At 59.1% G+C, this 16,421-nt stretch overlaps 1 protein-coding gene across 5 annotated transcripts; it reads left to right on the top strand.

The window, feature by feature from the left end:
* Positions 1-87: 87 nt before the first annotated feature.
* Positions 88-12,497, top strand: VPS9D1 (VPS9 domain containing 1). 5 transcript variants are annotated; one of them, XM_070614033.1, is made up of 15 exons: positions 88-788; positions 2,109-2,184; positions 3,688-3,777; positions 3,882-4,044; positions 5,405-5,516; positions 5,591-5,653; positions 6,018-6,070; positions 6,175-6,262; positions 6,456-6,541; positions 6,861-7,375; positions 8,624-8,753; positions 9,008-9,216; positions 9,514-9,598; positions 11,226-11,330; positions 11,652-12,497. In XM_070614033.1, exons 1-15 carry the CDS (start codon positions 690-692, stop codon positions 11,743-11,745), a joined length of 1,968 nt encoding a protein of 655 aa, XP_070470134.1. In that variant the 5' UTR covers positions 88-689; the 3' UTR covers positions 11,746-12,497. The 5 variants fall into 5 exon arrangements, 4 of the variants coding, with proteins under 4 accessions (XP_070470134.1, XP_070470133.1, XP_070470135.1 ...); XR_011538586.1 differs by having other exon boundaries at positions 182-788; positions 3,685-3,777; positions 8,291-8,753; XM_070614032.1 differs by having other exon boundaries at positions 182-788; positions 3,685-3,777.
* The last annotated feature ends 3,924 nt before the right edge of the window (positions 12,498-16,421 follow it).

The following is a 16,421-nucleotide window of genomic DNA, read 5'->3' as shown; positions in this document are numbered from 1 at the left end:
CACTCGACCCGGCTCGGCTCCGCTCGGCCCCGCTCGGCTCAGCTCGGTTACACTCGGCCTCGCTCGGCTCGCTGGGCCTGGCCACTCGGCCCAGCTAGGTCCTGCTCGGTCCAGAGCCTCTCGTCCGTTCCGCTGGACTGTGCTCGCTCATTTCCGCTCAGCTCCGCTGTTCGGCTCCGCTCGGCTCACTGGAATTGGAGCAGGGTGGAGCAAAGAGGGGCGGAGTGATGAGGGCGACGGGCGGAGCGACGAGGGCGAGAAGTTTGAGCGGGGGGGGGGGGGGACAGAGAGAGAGAGAGATGAGGGAACGAGCGGGGCGAATGGAGGGGCGGGGCGGCGTGAGGAAGGTGAAGGAAGGGGCGGGGCGTGAGGACAAGGGGCGGTGCCTACGTGGTTGGCGTGTCACAGACGCGGAGTGAGAGCGCCGCTTATTGCGCTCACACGCTCGTGGCAAGTGCGTGAGGAGGTTACTTGTGAGCTCAGCCATCCCCACCTCCTCCCCTTCGGCCCCAGGAACTGAGCGCTCAGGGCGGCCTGGGAGGGGCTGCCGGAAGTACGCCCTCGCCCGTCCCACCTGTTCCGGCGGTCCGCTGCTCCGGTGGCGCCCGCGCCCGCGCAAGCTGCGTTCCGGGCTCCGGGCCGCCCGCCCCGCCCCTCAGCCGCCGCCGCCGCCTCCGCCGCCCGGAGCCATGGCCGCTGCGGCCGGGGACGGCGCGGTGAAGCCGCTGCAGTGTGCCATGAAGCTGGCCAACGGGGCCATCGAGCTAGACACCGGCAACAGGCCCCGGGTGAGGCGAGGCGAGGCGAGGCGCGGCGCAGCTAGGCGGGGGCGGGGGTGGGGACGGGGGCCGCGGCGCAGACCCGGGGGCGGGGCGGGGCTGGGCGGGGCCGCGGGGTGGGCGCCGGCGGGACCCTCGCGCTGGGGGCGGCGGGCGGCGGACGGCGCGCGGGGCTCGGGGCCCTGGTGACCTTGGACAGCTCCCGCGGCTGCCGCCCTGCGCGCTCCGTCGGTCCGCCGGGGGGCGTCGGAGCTGAGGCTTCACCTGTAGGGGCTTCCAGGGGTGTGCGCGGCCCTTGGGACGTCTGGGGCCGGCGGCTCCCTGTGTCTGTGTGTTCTCTGGGCACACGCTGGAGAGTCCATCCGATCCAAAGGGGACGGGATCCAGGAAAGGTTCGCCGCGGCTTTCCAGGCGTCTGGAGAGCTTGTTTGGAAGGGAAGGCGCGCGGGGAGAGACGTGGCTCGTCCGAGAAGGGGTGTCGCCCAGGTGGAGAAGCGGGCTGAGCCCCCTCCGCTGCCCCGGAAGGAGGAGGTGCGAGGGCCCGGGAAAAGCACCGGTCCCGCCAGCCTCTGCTTTCCCCAAGTTGGTTTTCTAGAGCAGCAGGTGCCCAGTTGGAAATCCTTCCTGGCATCCGTTGTATCCGTATTTCTGAGGTGCAGACTTTAGTGGGTAATTTGAGAACTGGGATGCAAAAAACAAAAGACTAAACACTATGCTGTGCTTCCAAATGCCCCTAGCTCTGTCGGGGAGCTCTGAACAGGATGGTCACACCCTTGAAACTGTCAATATTCTAGTGTTCTGGACTCCTGCATGCCCAGGGAGTACGTATTCTGGGGTTCCCGAAAGGGATTTCCCAGAACCTAAGCCAGAACGTTCTTGTGAGAATTGTAACATCACTCCCTTTTTAACGTCCCAGGAAATATTTTTTTAAAGCCACTGAATGAATAGCTTCTGAGTTGTGCAAGAAGGAAACTTGTTGCATAGAGTGAAAACTGACAGCACTTGTCAAGGCTGCTTCCCCTGGCACACTGAATGAGAGTCTCAATTCCTTCCTGTGCTGGAGAGAAAGGCAGTGAGAGGATTGATGCCCAGCTGGGTATCTTTTCCTCCAAGTCTGGAGAAGAGAGAGACAATCTGTGCCCCAGGCAGAACATCACTGATTAGACCTGGAGGACTTACCAGCCAACTGCCTCAGGCTGGATGTCTCAAGTCTATCTCAGAGATAGTAGATGCACCATCCCTGTGTTTCCCACAAGGGACCAGGCAAGCGTAATGGAATAGTTTGCCTCCACTGACCTGACCTCTGCCGCTTCTCTCCCCCGTGCACAGGAGGCATATATGGAATACCTGAGGAGCATCCACTACATCTCCCAGGTGCTGCTGGAAGAAGTGGAAAGCACTAAAGGTACAGCTCTCAGCCTTGCCGCTCCTTCCATGTTGGGCAGGCTGTGGACAACTTAGCCCTTGGTGGGTGCCAGGCCTGCGGGTGTCCTGGGTTCTGCCTGCTTGGTCATTAGCAGAAGGTGAACGGGTGTGCACTCAGTGAGCACAAGCTGTCACAGTGTGACTCGGGAGCAGGAAGGGACAGGTGCTGTGAGTAAGGGGATGGGAATGCCGTGGAGAGACTGGACACTGAACCCCAGCCCATGGAGGAGTATGGGGGTAGCAGTCCCAGTGGAGAGATGCACAAAAGCTTGGGATGAGAGCAGGTACCGAGTACAAGGAAGGGTAGACACCCTGGAAAGAGGAAGGTGCAGTTGGGGCAGGCAGGGCCGTGGGTGGAACTGGGGTCGATCTGGGGTGAGGGGAAGCTCATGGAGGCTTTGTGAGGAGAGGCCGCATGGAAGCAGAGCCTCCAGGAGGCACCCACAGTGCGGCCAGCGGTGATGGGAGCACCTAGAGTTGCGGGAGTGAAGGACTTGGGGATGTTCTTTAAAGGTAGACCTCACCATACTTGGGGGTGGGGGGGAACAGTGAGCTTCTGCGGGGACAGTGAGGCATGGGGCAGGGTGCGCGGGGGTGGCAGGAGCAGACCTGTGAGGGAGGAATGGAGAGCTGCGTCATGAGCACATCCTGCTGGAGATGTCCAGCAGCCCAGTGAACACAGAAGCACAGTGGTCAGGGAGAGGTGGGAATCACCTGAACTGAGCTGTCCTAGGAAGCCAGGGAGCTTAGCAGAGCTCCACTCACTCCAAGATTGGAGAATGGGAGGAGGGTGCAGTGGGAGAGGCCCTGAGGGGGATGTCTTGGAGGAGAGAGACCCTGAGAGGCGGAGGATGCTCTCAGAGCAGAGCACAGTACGGGTGGGTGAGTGGGGGCGGTTTCAGTGGGAGTCAGGGGCTAAAATAGAGTATGGGGAGGGGCCAGCTGTACACGAAGCAGGAGGTGGGTCAGGAGCTGGGGCTGGTGGAGTCCAGGGTAGGGTTTGGGGTGGCAGCCCCTATAGCGTGTCTACTGATAAGGAGAGGTTTCCAGAGGAGGGAATGCAGAACAGAAGCTCCAGGGAAGCGTCAGGGGTGGGGGTGAGGACAGCCAGAGGGCGGGAGATGGGTGATGAAGCTGTCTGTGCAGTGGCCTGTGTCCACCATAAGTCCTACCTTGAGGAGGGGCTGTGGGTAGACACGAAGCCCTCGGTGAGGAGAAGAGGCCTAGTTAGGCAGGGAGAGGGCTCCACTGCTCCAGCCAAGATGGCAAGACAGTCAGTCACATGCTGGGCTGGCCAAGCTCAGAGCCCACACAGGGTCAGGAAGTAACCCCCGGCAAATGGTCAGAGACAAGGAGGGGGTGGGCTCACCCAGGGATCAGAGGTGAGGAAGGGGTGGGCTTGCCTCTGTTTTTATCTCAGCAAGAATCTGATGAGTGATAGACGTGATGGTGACCAGCCTTCTTGTCCCTTGCTTCCCAGAAGCTGGGGAAACTCTGCCCCCAGACACCTCGAAGATGCTGAAACTGGCCGAGCAGTGTCTGGAGAGGGCCCAGTCGACAGCTGCCAAGCTTGGTGGGTCTGCAGCAGAAGGTTTTCCTGGAGCATCCCCCCAATCTGCATCTCCTCTGTGGAATGTGGGGATCCTGTGCTGACTCTTGGCTACATATGTCTTGCAGGGAAAACACACGTGAAGCCAGCCATGCCTGTGGCTGCTCCTGTCCCCGCACCCACTACCCGACATCGCCGGGTGTACTCAGATGAGGGGGGGAAGCTCTCTCCGTTTCTGCCGCCAGAGATCTTCCAGAAGCTTCAGGTGGTAGAGTCACAAAGCTCTAAGAAGTAAGATGGGGCAAAATGGAAGGTGGGCTGAGCCTGGGTTTGAAGGCCAGACAAAGTGAGCTAACCATATGAATTTAGTGAGATGGGTCCCAGAGTGGAAGCACCCTTGTACCTAGCAGAAATGAATGTAAATCGTCTTTGGAGCAGAGCACCTTCAACTTTCATAAAATGAGTGGCAAACAAAGATGACCAAGCACAAAAAGGAAAGAGAAACTATGAAGGAATGATAGCAGAAACAGACCTACACAGTCTTAAAACATTTATCAGACACAGATTCTAAAACAGTCATGCACTCTGTATTTAGAAAAATAAAAAATAAGTTTGAAAATACCCACAGGAAACAAGAAACTATAAAACCTAACCCAGCAAACAAAGAACCAAGTAGAAGCAAAATGAAAAATATAATACCAAAGTTATTTTTAAAAACTAACTGGAACAATAACAACAAATTATATTGTGCAGTAAAAATCCACACATGTGCACAAAAGCAAGTGGACAAATTTACAAAAGCAGGATAGACATAGCTGAAGAGAGAATTAGTGAATTGGATGAAAGGCCAAAATATATCTAGAATGACTCACAGGAAATAAAAAAAATTTTTGAAAGAGACATGGAAAGTCTAACATAAGATTATTAGAGTTCCAGAGAAAGAGAAGAAAATGAAAGAGAGGCATTATTTGAAAATATAATGGCAGGTAATTTTCTAGAACTGATGAAAGACACCCAGACATAGATTCAAGAATCCTAAGGAGGGTAAACAAGGAGGACTGGGTCCTTCTTGCCCTGCTGTTGCCAGGCCTCAGGGGCCACTTCCATTCAGGGGTCCAAGGCACCTCGTTTCTGCACGTGGAGCTTTGGGGCAGGGCCAGGCACAAGACTTGCATCCCAGGACAAACCTTCCCTCCTCGGTCCTGTGTGCCCCACAGGTAACCCTCTCCCACCCATGGAAGCAGGAAGACAGGTGGGACTGAAAGGTTTCGTGGAGGGCTGACCGTTGGTAGCTGTTATGGAGTAGACATCGTTCTCCCTTTCATGGGTTGCAAACTGATCTAGCTGTTTGGTCCACATGGTGCCCTTGAGGAGTTTTGTGTTGTTGCCAAACACTATAACTGGTTTTCATGAAGTTCCGATGTCCAGCTTTTCTTGGAAAGCCAGAAGTCCTGGCAGTAGCAGGCCCACATTTCAGCAGGGCAAGTGTCTTCAGTCCTCTCCAGATCTCCTCCCCCTTTTATATTCCTTGCCTGCCCCATCACCACCTCCTCACCTTCTGGACTCAGGGCAGGGTCAGGAAGTGTCCTCAGGTCACCAGAGCATTCCTGGGCTTCCTGGGGCCTGGACAGCAGTTTATCACCATTTCCAGGGAGCTAACACCCTTGGAGGAGGCCTCCCTGCAGAACCAGAAGCTGAAGGCTGCGTATGAGGCCCGGATGGCCCGTCTGGACCCCAGCCAGGCCACGCAGAAGACATCCCTGGTGAGCAGCGCCCAAGGAGGGTCTGGGTTGGTGGGGGAGAGGAAGTAGGCGTTATTCCCTCCTTTCCTTCCTAGACCCTGTCCCTGCAGCGGCAGATGATGGAGAACCTGGTGATCGCCAAGGCCCGGGAGGAGACAGTATCCTTCCCATCCATCCTTGGTGTCCCAAGGAGGAAATTCAGAGTGTGACCTTGAGCTGAGGATCGGGGTGCAGGAACAGAATTCTTTCGGCTTTGGAGAGGCATGTCCTCAGGGGATGGTTACTGCCTAGCCGCCCTTCCTCTGCCCTCCAGACCTTTGCACAGGCCTTCCTGCCCCTCCCAGTGCCCACGGGCTCCTCTCCGTCCTTGCAGTCAGCTAGGACTTGCCTTCTTTCTCTGAGTGGGCACACATTCTCCAGCCCTGCTGCCTCCTCCCTCCTGTCCCGCTGGACCGTACCCGCTGTGTCCAGCACGGCGCTGGGGCCCCCCCCATCACACACAGCCTTGACTCTCCATCCCAGCTGCAGAGGAAGATGGAGGAGCGCCGGCTGCGACTCCAGGAGGCCGCCAACAGGTGTGTCTCCTCCCACTGCTCTCAGGGCAGCTGGGGGGACAGGTAGGGCCTCCCCCACCTGCCTGTCCAGCCCTGAGGCTGCCAGCCCCGTGCTTCCTCCCCAGGAGGTTCTGTAGTCAAGTCGCCCTGACCCCGGAGGAGCGGGAGCAGCGGGCCCTCTATGCCGCCGTCCTCGAGTATGAGCAGGACCACGTGAGTCCCACCGTGGGGGCGGGCTGTGGTCATGGGCAGCAGCTCCTCCTGGGGGCAGGGCAGGGGTCCCGCGGCTTGACTGTGGGGGTCTTCCCTGCACCCCAGGAAGGGTGTGGAGAAAGGCCTTGGCAGGGATGGAGGGGCGTCTCATCGTGGGGTCCCGCTGTGGTGCCAGAAGTCTCCTGTCCTGCAGGACTGGCCGAAGCACTGGAGGGCCAAGCTCAAGAGGAGCCCAGGAGACCTGTCGCTGGTCACCAGCCTGGTTTCCCACCTGCTCAGGTACCAGGGCCTGTAGCCCCTCCCCCCAAGGATTAGAAAGGGAGAAGACAGGCGAGTGAGGCTCCCACAGAGGCCCCAGGGCTGCCCCCTTGGCACCGAAGCTCGTTGGCTGGCCTCCTGCCATCTCAGAGGGGTGGGTCATACTTTCTTTGCAAGCTTCACCCGCAAGGAAGTAACACGTGAGCCACTTCTCTGCAGTCTCTGATGGCGGGGCCGCTTTGTAGACGGCGGCTGCCGAGAGAGGCCAGAGGCAGCCAGGGGCTGTGCCTGACAGGCGGCCAGCGCTGTGCCCTCGACGCCACCTCTCCCCTGCTCGCAGCGTCCCCGACCACCCCATCTCTCAGCTCCTGAAGAAGCTCCAGTGCGCGGTGTACCGCGCGCTATACCCGGTGGTGAGCCGGGCTGCCGTGGGCACCGCCTCGGCCCCGAGCTGCTGCGCCCTGCCCCCGGACGCTGACGGGCTGCTGGCCCCTGGAAGTCGGCGGCTCCGGCCCTCGCAGAGCCTCTACTGCATGCTCTCCCTGCCTGAGCCTGGCCCGACCCTGCGGCCTCCCAACGACCCCCCTGCCAGTCCTCCTGTACCCCCACTCCACCCCAGCCCCCCTGACAGAGGGACGGATAGCACCCCTGCAGGGCCGCCCTCACCCCTGGCAGACACCTCATCCCGCCTGCCACGCAAGGACAGCTCCTTCGAAGACCTAGAACTGTTTTTGGCTACTTCTGAGAGGTGGGGCCAGGGCCCTGGGGGGCGGCCCGAGCCCCAGACCCCAGGGGTGGAGGAGCCATTGCTGGAGCAGCTGAAGAGCACCGTCAAGGACATCCACAATGCCATCGGTGAGGGCCAGCGCCCCGCGGGACAGGTGGGCAGGTGGGAGGAGCTGCTCCAACTCTGAAGCCCACAGCCAGCAAAAAGCTTGTCACAGGCCAGAGACAGGCCCCGGAGGAGGGGCTTCCTCTGCACGGCAGCCAGGCTGGCCCTGATCTGTAGAGCTGGCCCCAGCCAGCCTCCCTGCCAGCCAAACACCCCGCTTAGCAGAGAAGGAGGCACCTGCCTCAGAGAGCAGCTGTAGCTGGCTGCGGGCTCAGCTTGCCCCTAGTGCCCGGCTGTCTTCTCACGGGGCTGCACGGGAGATGCAGTCTAGTCCATTCCAGTCTTCTGGAATGGGGAAGGGTCTGCCCTCAGATCCTCTGGCAGCCAGGCGGTCCTGGCTGTCCCATCGGGTCCAACTCACGTCTCTCCAAATCAAGGACTGTCGGGCTGTTGGGTGTGTGCAGCCTGGTGATGACGGAGGCTCATCCCTCAGCCTTTTCCATTTTGAGAATAGTGTGTGGGTTCCCTAAGGGTTGGGGCCTTGGGTGGCAGGTAACTTCCAAGACTTTTCCAAGGAGGAGAGTCTCAGTGGTTTTCTAAGAACCAGTGAGGGAGGCCTGACAGTCAGTGGCCTTCTAACTGTGGGGCCCACACTCTCTGATCGTCCCCCCTTGGCCCCAGGCAGGTCCCTCTTCCTCCCCAAGCAGGCTCCCCCATCTCCTGGCACAGGTCCCCCCTCCTCCCCAAGCAGGTCCTCCCTTCTCCTGGCACAGGTGCCCCCTCTCCCCAAGCGGGTCCCCCTCCTCCTCAAGTGGATCCTCTGTCTCCCTGGGTCTCACATTTCTTGTCTTTGTATAAGCTTTTAAAAGTCTTCCAGGTTGTCCATTTTGGGTACAAACCTTTTTCAGAAAGACAGTGTTTTCTGCCTTTTTTCCCAGGCCTGTGTCCTTGGCCCCTTACGGGAGCTGGGTATGACCCTGTGAGCCCCAGGGATGAGGGCCCAGATTCCCTGCTCCAGTCCCAGTCCACATGGACACAGGAGGGGATGGTGTGGAGGGAGGACCAGGCAGAGGCCCTTCCCCGCGGAGCTGGAATGCCAACGGTGGCTCTGCCCACACTTAGGCTGGCTCTGGGAGGGCACAAGGAGGTGACAGGTGAGGGGCCCATCTGGGCACCTAAGGCTGGCTGGGGGTGACCTCCAGGGGCTGCCAGCCTAGCCGGATGGCCCAGCTGTCCCCACAGCGCCGCTGTGCTGGCTCTGCTCCTGGCAGACAGGCTGCTCTCGCTGATGCTCCTGGCTTTTGAAGGCCTGAATACGGCCGCCTCCAAGGACCGCTGCCTGGCCTGTATCGAGGAGCCCTTCTTCTCCCCGCTTTGGCCCCTGCTGCTGGCCCTCTACAGGTACAGCCCTAGTGCCACTCCCCCACAGGGCCTTTCCCGTCCACTGTAGTGTCAGGTCCCTTCTCGAGTCCTGGGGCAAACTTCTGACTGTGCTTCCCGCTGGCACTTGACTCTGAGGCCATCCTGGGTGTTTCAGGTTTGCAGCTGGTGCCACACCTGCCTGTGACTCAGGGCATGGCCAGCTTTCCCCAGGCCTGCCTCTGTCACAGGGCGGGGTCCCCTGGGCAGCTGAGCCTGGCCTCTCTCTGTCCCAGGAGTGTGCACCGCCCCCGGGAGGCTGCCCTGAGCAGGAGCATGGAGCTCTACAGGAATGCACCCCCGGCAGCCGTGGGCATCCCCACCAAGCTCCTCCCTCGGGGCCCTGAGGCCCTGGAAGCTGGTGCCTACCCCTACTGCGCAGCAGCCCAGGAGCTGGGGCTCCTGGTTCTGGAGAGCTGCCCCCAGAAGAAGCTGGAATGCATTGGTGAGCAGCAGGGTGGTTTGGAAAAAGGAAGGGAGAACATAGTTGGATATGACAAATCCCCGTCCTAGAGGGTAACCTGGAGCCTGTGCCTCCCATCTCTAATGACCCACGAGACATCAGCGATGTGAGAGCAACATCCACGGGAGGGATCATCCTGGCCCTGCCCAGCCCTGCACGTGCTGCACGTGACGGGTATGAGGGCAGTGCCAGGGGTGCCCGGGAGCCGTTCTGGCTTCCAGGCCATCCTGGGACGGGCTTCCCCCGCCTCTTACCCAAAGCCCGGCTTCTGTGCTGCAGTGAGGGCCCTGCGAGTCATCTGCGCCTGTGCGGAGGATTACTACCGGGCCCAGGAGGCTGGACCCCAGCCCAGTGCTGCTGCCATGTGAGTCCTGGAAGGGCACATCCTGGGGTTCACTGGGCGCGTGAGGGGCTGCCTTCAGAGTCCTGTGGGAAGAGAGAAGCCCCACCCTGTTTGGGGCACCAAGACCATGGGCTTTTGCCCAGCGTCTGCCCACTTGGGCCCCAGCAGCCTTGTTCACCCATAAGCTTTGTAGAGCTCGTCATGGAGGAGAGCCCAGCCTATTTCTATCAAGAAGCCCAGCTCCAGCCCCTGTGGACGAAGCATTCCTGCTCCTCTGGGCAGGTCTTCCTAGGGGGTCACAGACCCCCTGGCTAGTCTGGTGAAAAGTAGAGTTGCCCGTCTCAGAAGCACGTGCTTGGCCCCTCAGTGGCACGTCTGGAGGAAGCTGTCCTGGCCCCAGTGAAGAGCTTGCTTCCTGCACTGAGCCCTCAGCTCTGGGGTTCCTGCATCAGCCCTGCCCCATCCTCCCAAGATGGGGCAGGGGTCTTCCCCACCTGGGCCCTGCAGCCTGGAGCGCTAATGCCTGGTCCTGCCTCAGTTTCACCTGGATGCACCTGCTGCCAGCAGCCTTCTGCCCTGGTGCCCACCTGGGGCTGGAGTCCCCTTAGCACCTGTAGGGGCTCTGCCCCCTGCCACCCTGCCCCAGGGACCAGGGTCATCCTGAAGGCACCTGTCATTGCAGCCTAGTGGGCGGGCTCTGGCATCCATGTACACCCAGGGGGCCTGCAGGTGAGGATGAGGTCAGCAGGGAGGAGTTCCACCCAAGAGGAGGGAGACAGATGCTCCCTCCACTGCCCCTAGGGCTGGGGTGCTGGGCCTCAGCTGCAGAGTCGGGGTAGCGGGGGCAGGCCCAGCATGGTTCCCACTTGCTGCCTTCCCCGGTTTGCCTTTTCGTTTCCAAGTAAGTCCCCGCAGATAAAAGAGGCCAGGACCGGAAGTGCGTCTGAGTCACAGCCGCAGCTTCACAGTGGCTCTTCCCGTGGGCATCTGAGGAGCCGGGGAGGGGCTGTCTGTATTCCCACAGGTGTGCGGTGTCCAGGGAGGTGAGGGCAGGGCCACCAGTAGGAACTCATGGTGTGTGAGGCCTCGCCAGTTATCAGACTAAGAGACAATCTTTGCCGCCATGCTGTTGCCAGAGACCACTGACCTGTGGGGCCCCTGGGCCAGGGTTCTGAGCGTCCTGCAGGCCTCACTTACTCCTTTCTCAGCTTACTTAGGCGGCTCTTGTGGAGGACCTGGTATGCCTGGGGGGCCGAGCTGAGTAACACTCAATGCCAAGAGCAAGCAGGCTGCCCGGGACCCAGGCTGACACTCTGTCACCCTGCTCCCAGGCTCGGGCAGCTAATGGGTCGGGCTTGTGAGGTTGCGGCTGCCCCGCTCCTCCACCATGGGGCCTCTCCGAGCTCAGCCCTGGGCCCTGCAGCGTGGGGTCCCTGTTTGGGGATGGCCTCACTGCTCCTTAATGGTCTCCTGTGCTGCGGACCCGAGTCCACCCCTGGCCCCCATGCAGACAGGTGGCACCAGTGCAGAGATCAACCATGAGCCTGAGACTGCTCCAGGGGTCAAGCCAGGGGCTGCGGGCTGGCAGGGATTGGGCAGCCCTGCTGGCCTCTGGAGCCAACCGGCTGGCTGTGCTTTTGCCTAACAGTGGTGCCGATGACCTGCTGCCCATCCTGTCCTTCGTGGCGCTGAGAAGTGGCCTCCCCCAGCTAGTGTCAGAGTGCGCAGCCCTGGAGGAGTTCATCCACGAGGGGTAGGCGTCCCCCGGCCAGGGCAGGGTCGGCATCGGCGGCCGGGCATGTACTCCCTGGCTGGGGGTTCACCTGTGCACACAGCCCACGGACCCCTCTCCTCAGCCTCTTCCCACCACCCCTTGCTTGGCACACTGCCTAGACAGGAGCTGGGGGGCTGTCCCCTGAGCAGCGTCTACCTGGGAGGTAGGCTGTGCCTCCAGCCCAGCCTCCCTGATAGCCCATGTGGGGCCCCAGCATCCAAGTCCTGCTTTGTAAAGGCAGACGCCCTTCCAGAGCACCCCTCCAGGTGACAGGTGTCCCCCGTGCACACCTCCACACAGGTACCTGATTGGAGAGGAGGGCTACTGCCTGACGTCACTGCAGAGCGCCCTGAGCTTCGTGGAGCTGCTGCCCCGGGGGGCTCTGGGCAAGTAGTGGAGCAGGACCCTCTAGGAGTCGCTGCCTGGGGGCAGTGGGCCAGCTGTGATGGGGCTCTGCAGCTCTCAAGCCGCCGGAACCCAACATCCGCCCCCAGGGGCTCAAGGAGGCCCCTTTGCTCCTGACAGTGTGGGCCTGAGCTGAGTCAGCTCCCAGGAAGCAGGCCTTCTCTCCCCTGACCCAGCCTCCGAGAGGCCCCATGCAGGGACACCAGAGCTGCGGACTTCCCTAGGCATGCTCACCCCTGACGGCTCAACCCACTGACGCCCCAACCCACTGATGCCCCGCAGGCCCGCCGACCCCAGGGCAGAGAGGGACCGCGGGCCTGGCCAAGGACAGGTCTGGTTTCTCTCCATTCCCGTCTCCTGAGAGGCAGTCACAGCTCCCTGAGCCAGTTTCTCGTCAGTCAAGAAGAGAGCCTGTCATCGCCCCCACCCCGCCCTGAGGCCTGGGGCCCAAGTGGTTTGAGACTGCTGTTTATTTATTGGGTATTGACCACTCCACTCTCCCTTGGATGCCCAGGTGTCCTCGGGCACCCCCTGTGTCTGGGGTCTCAGAGCCACACTCCTACCCTAGGCACTAGGCACTGGACATCCCAAGACCCCTGGCCAGTTCCCACCCCTGCACATCTCCTTCCAGGTGGGTGTGAACCTGAGAGTCAGCACGTGCCAGCAGCCCGCTACCCATACTGTTACCTGCCCCAGGAAGCTGCTGACCCAGCCAAAAATAAAGAGGTCACTGATGTCTCACTCTGTGTAGCTGGCTTGCTCCCCAGCCCACTGGTTGGGCGAGGCCAGGCAGCACAGCCACCCCCCGTCTGCTGACCGACCGAGAAGAGCCAGGCTGTCCCAGAGTTCACTGATGCCCACCAATAAACCAAGCCTGCCCCGCTAGGTCCTCTCTGCAGGAGGGGGATGCCCTTCGGGCTGCACCCTCTAGGACAGGATACATGCTGCAGGGCCTAGTGGGGTGGGCAGGATGGAGCCCAGAGTACTCAGCCTGAGGGCTCTCAGGAATCCTCTTCATTCTCCAGGTGGGGCACGCATGCAGGTGCCCTGAGTGGTGGTACGTGGGACCCCTGGGGAAGGAAAGCAGCCCAGCCCCAGCTATGGCAGCATCTGCCAGGGAGGGAGGGGACCCCCAGCAACCTGGGTCACCACAGAGGTGGGCAGCTGGGCCCAGCCACAGCAGAAGCTGGTCGTGGGAGCTGTGTTTGGGGTCCTCGGAGAAAGGCTCTAGCAGAACAGCAACAGTTGGTGTTTATCAGGTGCTCTGTGCCAGGTGGTCTACCAAGCTGATCTACTCCTCACAAGAACCCCATGAGGACACTGAGGCACAGGAGGTGAAGTGCCTTCTTCATGCCACATCTCATGGTGACAGAGCTGGGTCTGAGCCCAGCAGGTGGGCTCCAGAGGCCAGTGGGTACCTGGGGCTGTGACCCCAAGGGCAGGCGCTGGGCCTGGAGGGCTGGGGCAGCTGTCCTGTCAGGAGCCTTTGTGGGCTGGGGGCCCCTCCCTGCAGCATCCCAGGAACAGACAGGCCAGCGCCCACCCACTCACGTGCCCTGCCCTCAAAGCTTTGAGTTCTTGAGCCCCGTGCCCGCCCTTGTCTCCTCACCCTGCCTTCTCCAGAGGAAGCCCCGTGGCCCTGTCCTCAGCCTCCCTGGCATTCTGTTTGTGCTCTTGTGAGCGTGGAGTTCTGAGTCCCCCAGACCTGCTGTGAGTCCCCGCTAGCCCCAGAGCCTGGCGAGCAGGTGCATGTCCCTGTCCCAGGCCTGGCGCTGCCATCTCAAGGATGGGCTTTTAAAGCCCCCTTTCCTCGTGCGTGTGGAGGGTGGAGGTGTCTTGAGCCGAGCCTGAGAGTGGGAGCAGTTGCTGGCTCTGCACCAGGGGCCACATCGTGGGCTGAGCTCTCTGAGGGCTGACTCCTTGGCACCCTGCCCAGGGCACTGTGATCAGACAGGCTTGTCCTCAGGCTGCTTCTTGCTGTGTGGCTTTGGGCCAGTCGTTTAGCCTCTCCTCCACACAACAGGGATAAATAATTGATTCTTCACATTGATAGTCCTGCAAATCAAGAAAAAGGCAGGAGCCCCAATTAGAAAAAGGGCAAAGGGGCCGGCCTGGTGGCGCAGCAGTTAAGTGCACACGTTCTGCTTCGGTGGACCAGGGTTCACTGGTTCGGATCCCAGGTGTGGACAGGGCACTGCTTGTGAAGCCATGCTGTGGTAGGCGTCCCACATATAAAATAGAGGAAGATGGGCATGCATGTGAGCTCGGGGCCAGTCTTCCTCAGCAAAAAGAGGAGGATTGGCAGCAGATGTTAGCTCAGGGCTAATCTTACATTAAAAAAAAAAAAAGGAAAAGAGCAAAGGCTATGAACAGACTATCTAGAGAAGAAGAAATTTAAAAAGCTAATCAGCGTAAGAAGAGGTGTTCAAAGTCACAAAAAAATCAAGAAATGCAAATTAAAACAATAACAAGGTGAGACTTCATAGGTGTCAGACTGGTGGAAACTAGAAAGCTGGACAATATGGAGCATGATGGTGTGTGGCAGATCGGAACCGCTTGCACAGTGTGGAGTAGACAGCAGTGGCTTCAGAGAGCCCGCTGCAGTCCTGGGCCAGCGTACGTGTCACTTGTTCCTCGGGCCCTGCGACTCTGCTCCCGGTTGTAGCCCGAGGTCATGGGAAGACGTATTCACAGATGGAGCTGAGGCAGTGTACATCTACCCCAGGAAAGGGGAGAGGAGGATGTGGGGAAAGCACTCGCTGTCTCCTGCTGAGTGACAGACCACCCTGTCTCACTGGACTAAACACCACACAGTCGCTCACTTTGCTCCTGAGTCTTCCATTTGGGCAGGTTCAGTGGGACCCGCTTGTCTCTGACCGCCTGGCATCAGCTAGGTCAGCTTCCAGGTTTGGGTGACCCCATGTCCAGGGGTCGATTTGTCCACAGGTCTGCAGTGGATGCTTGTCAGCTAGGAGCTCAGTCGGGGCTGTCAGAACAGCTTTATGAGGCCTGCGTTAGTTTCCTGTGGCTACTGTAACAAAATACCACAAATTAGGTGGCTTAAGATCATAGAAATTTACTCTCTCTCAAAAAAAAAAAAAAAAAAGAAGGAAAGAAAGAAAAGAAATTTACTCTCTCAAAGTTCTACAGGCCAGAACTTTGAAATCAAGGTGTCAATAGGGCTGTGCTCCCTCAGAGTGCTGGAGCAGAAGCCTTTGTCTTCTGGTGGCGCCTGCAATCCTTGGCTTGTGGCCAAATCACTCAGTCTCTGCCTCTGTCATCATATGCCTTCTCACCTGTGTGTCTGTGTCTAAACTTCCCTCTTCTTGTAAGGACACTGTTCATGTTGGAGTTAGGGCCCATCCTAATCCAGTGTGACTTCATCTTAACTTGATTATATCTGCAGAGGCCCAGTTTATGAATAAGCTCATTCCCAGGTTCCAGGTGGACATGAATTCCAGGGACATTATTATAATCAGCCCAGTACAAAGCCTCTCCATGTGACTGCTGGCTTCCTAACAGTGTGGCAGCTAGGTTCCAAGAGTGAGCATCTCAAGACAAGTCTTGTTTTATTTTGTTTTGCTGAGGAAGATTTGCCCTGAGCTAACATCTATTGTCAATCTTCCTCTTTTTTCCTTTTTTAATGTGAGCCACTGCCACAGCATGGCCGCTAACAGACAAGTGTAGCACCCAGGTCCGCACCCAGGAACCGAACTCTGGCTGCTGAAGTGGAGCACACTGAACTTAACCACTAGGCCACCAGGCCTGGCTGAAGACAACAAGGCATTTTATGACTTACGTGTAGTGGAAGGTGCAAAGACCTGCCCAGGTTCAAGTGTCACACTGAAGGACAGCCACATTCCCTTGAGCAGCACACAGCAGTTAAGCGCAATTGCCTGGGGTCACACATAGCCACAGGGATGGATGTCAGACAGTGCTGAGTACAGAAGCAAAGAAGCAGAGTGAGGTGCCGAGCAGAACACCATCACGCAGGGCTGAAGATGAGCAGGCACCGGCCTGCACACTCCACCAGCACGTGCAGGAGGGTGACATCCACCACCTTGAGTGGAAGGGGCTGGAGCTGTGGACGAAGGCCATTTGACAAATTGGCAGAAGCCTGCCTCCACCCAAGACCACATTAAACTGAGTCAGGAACTGCAGAGAGGGCTTCTCTCAGCCCTTCACACAAGCAGGAGATGAGTAGAGTTGGAGGTGTAAGAGGCTAACTGTCCCCTTAGGGTTGGTGTGGCCCGGGTGATTTGCGTGAACAGTAATTGAAAGACTTCCACGTTCGGTGGTGGCTGGCAAGATGACTTGAGGAGATCCTGCTTGGCACCTTGGAAATTTATTAAAGAAACCTTAACTGAACTGGAGCCATGAAGGCCCTTAGAGGGAGGTCTCAGGCCCCATCACACATTGTGATCTGTGATTTACACCAAATTACACCAAACAGGAAGAGACAGGTGCTTGCATCTTGGAAGGTAAGTAAAACTGCTTTGCTACCGAAGGAGGATTTCTCTCCCCACCCAGCAACAGCTCAGCCAATCAGAAACGGCACAGCTCAGCCAATGAGAAGCCATTACCTCCCTGATCTGTTACTTTCCCCCAATGGACTTTTCTTTAGAACAGCTCCTCCTTCTCCCCATTTTCTGTATAAAAGCAGCT

Source organism: Equus przewalskii, chromosome 3 (assembly GCF_037783145.1).
Source record: "Equus przewalskii isolate Varuska chromosome 3, EquPr2, whole genome shotgun sequence".
NCBI classification, from domain to species: domain Eukaryota; kingdom Metazoa; phylum Chordata; class Mammalia; order Perissodactyla; family Equidae; genus Equus; species Equus przewalskii.
This window is presented reverse-complemented; position numbering and strand designations above follow the sequence as displayed.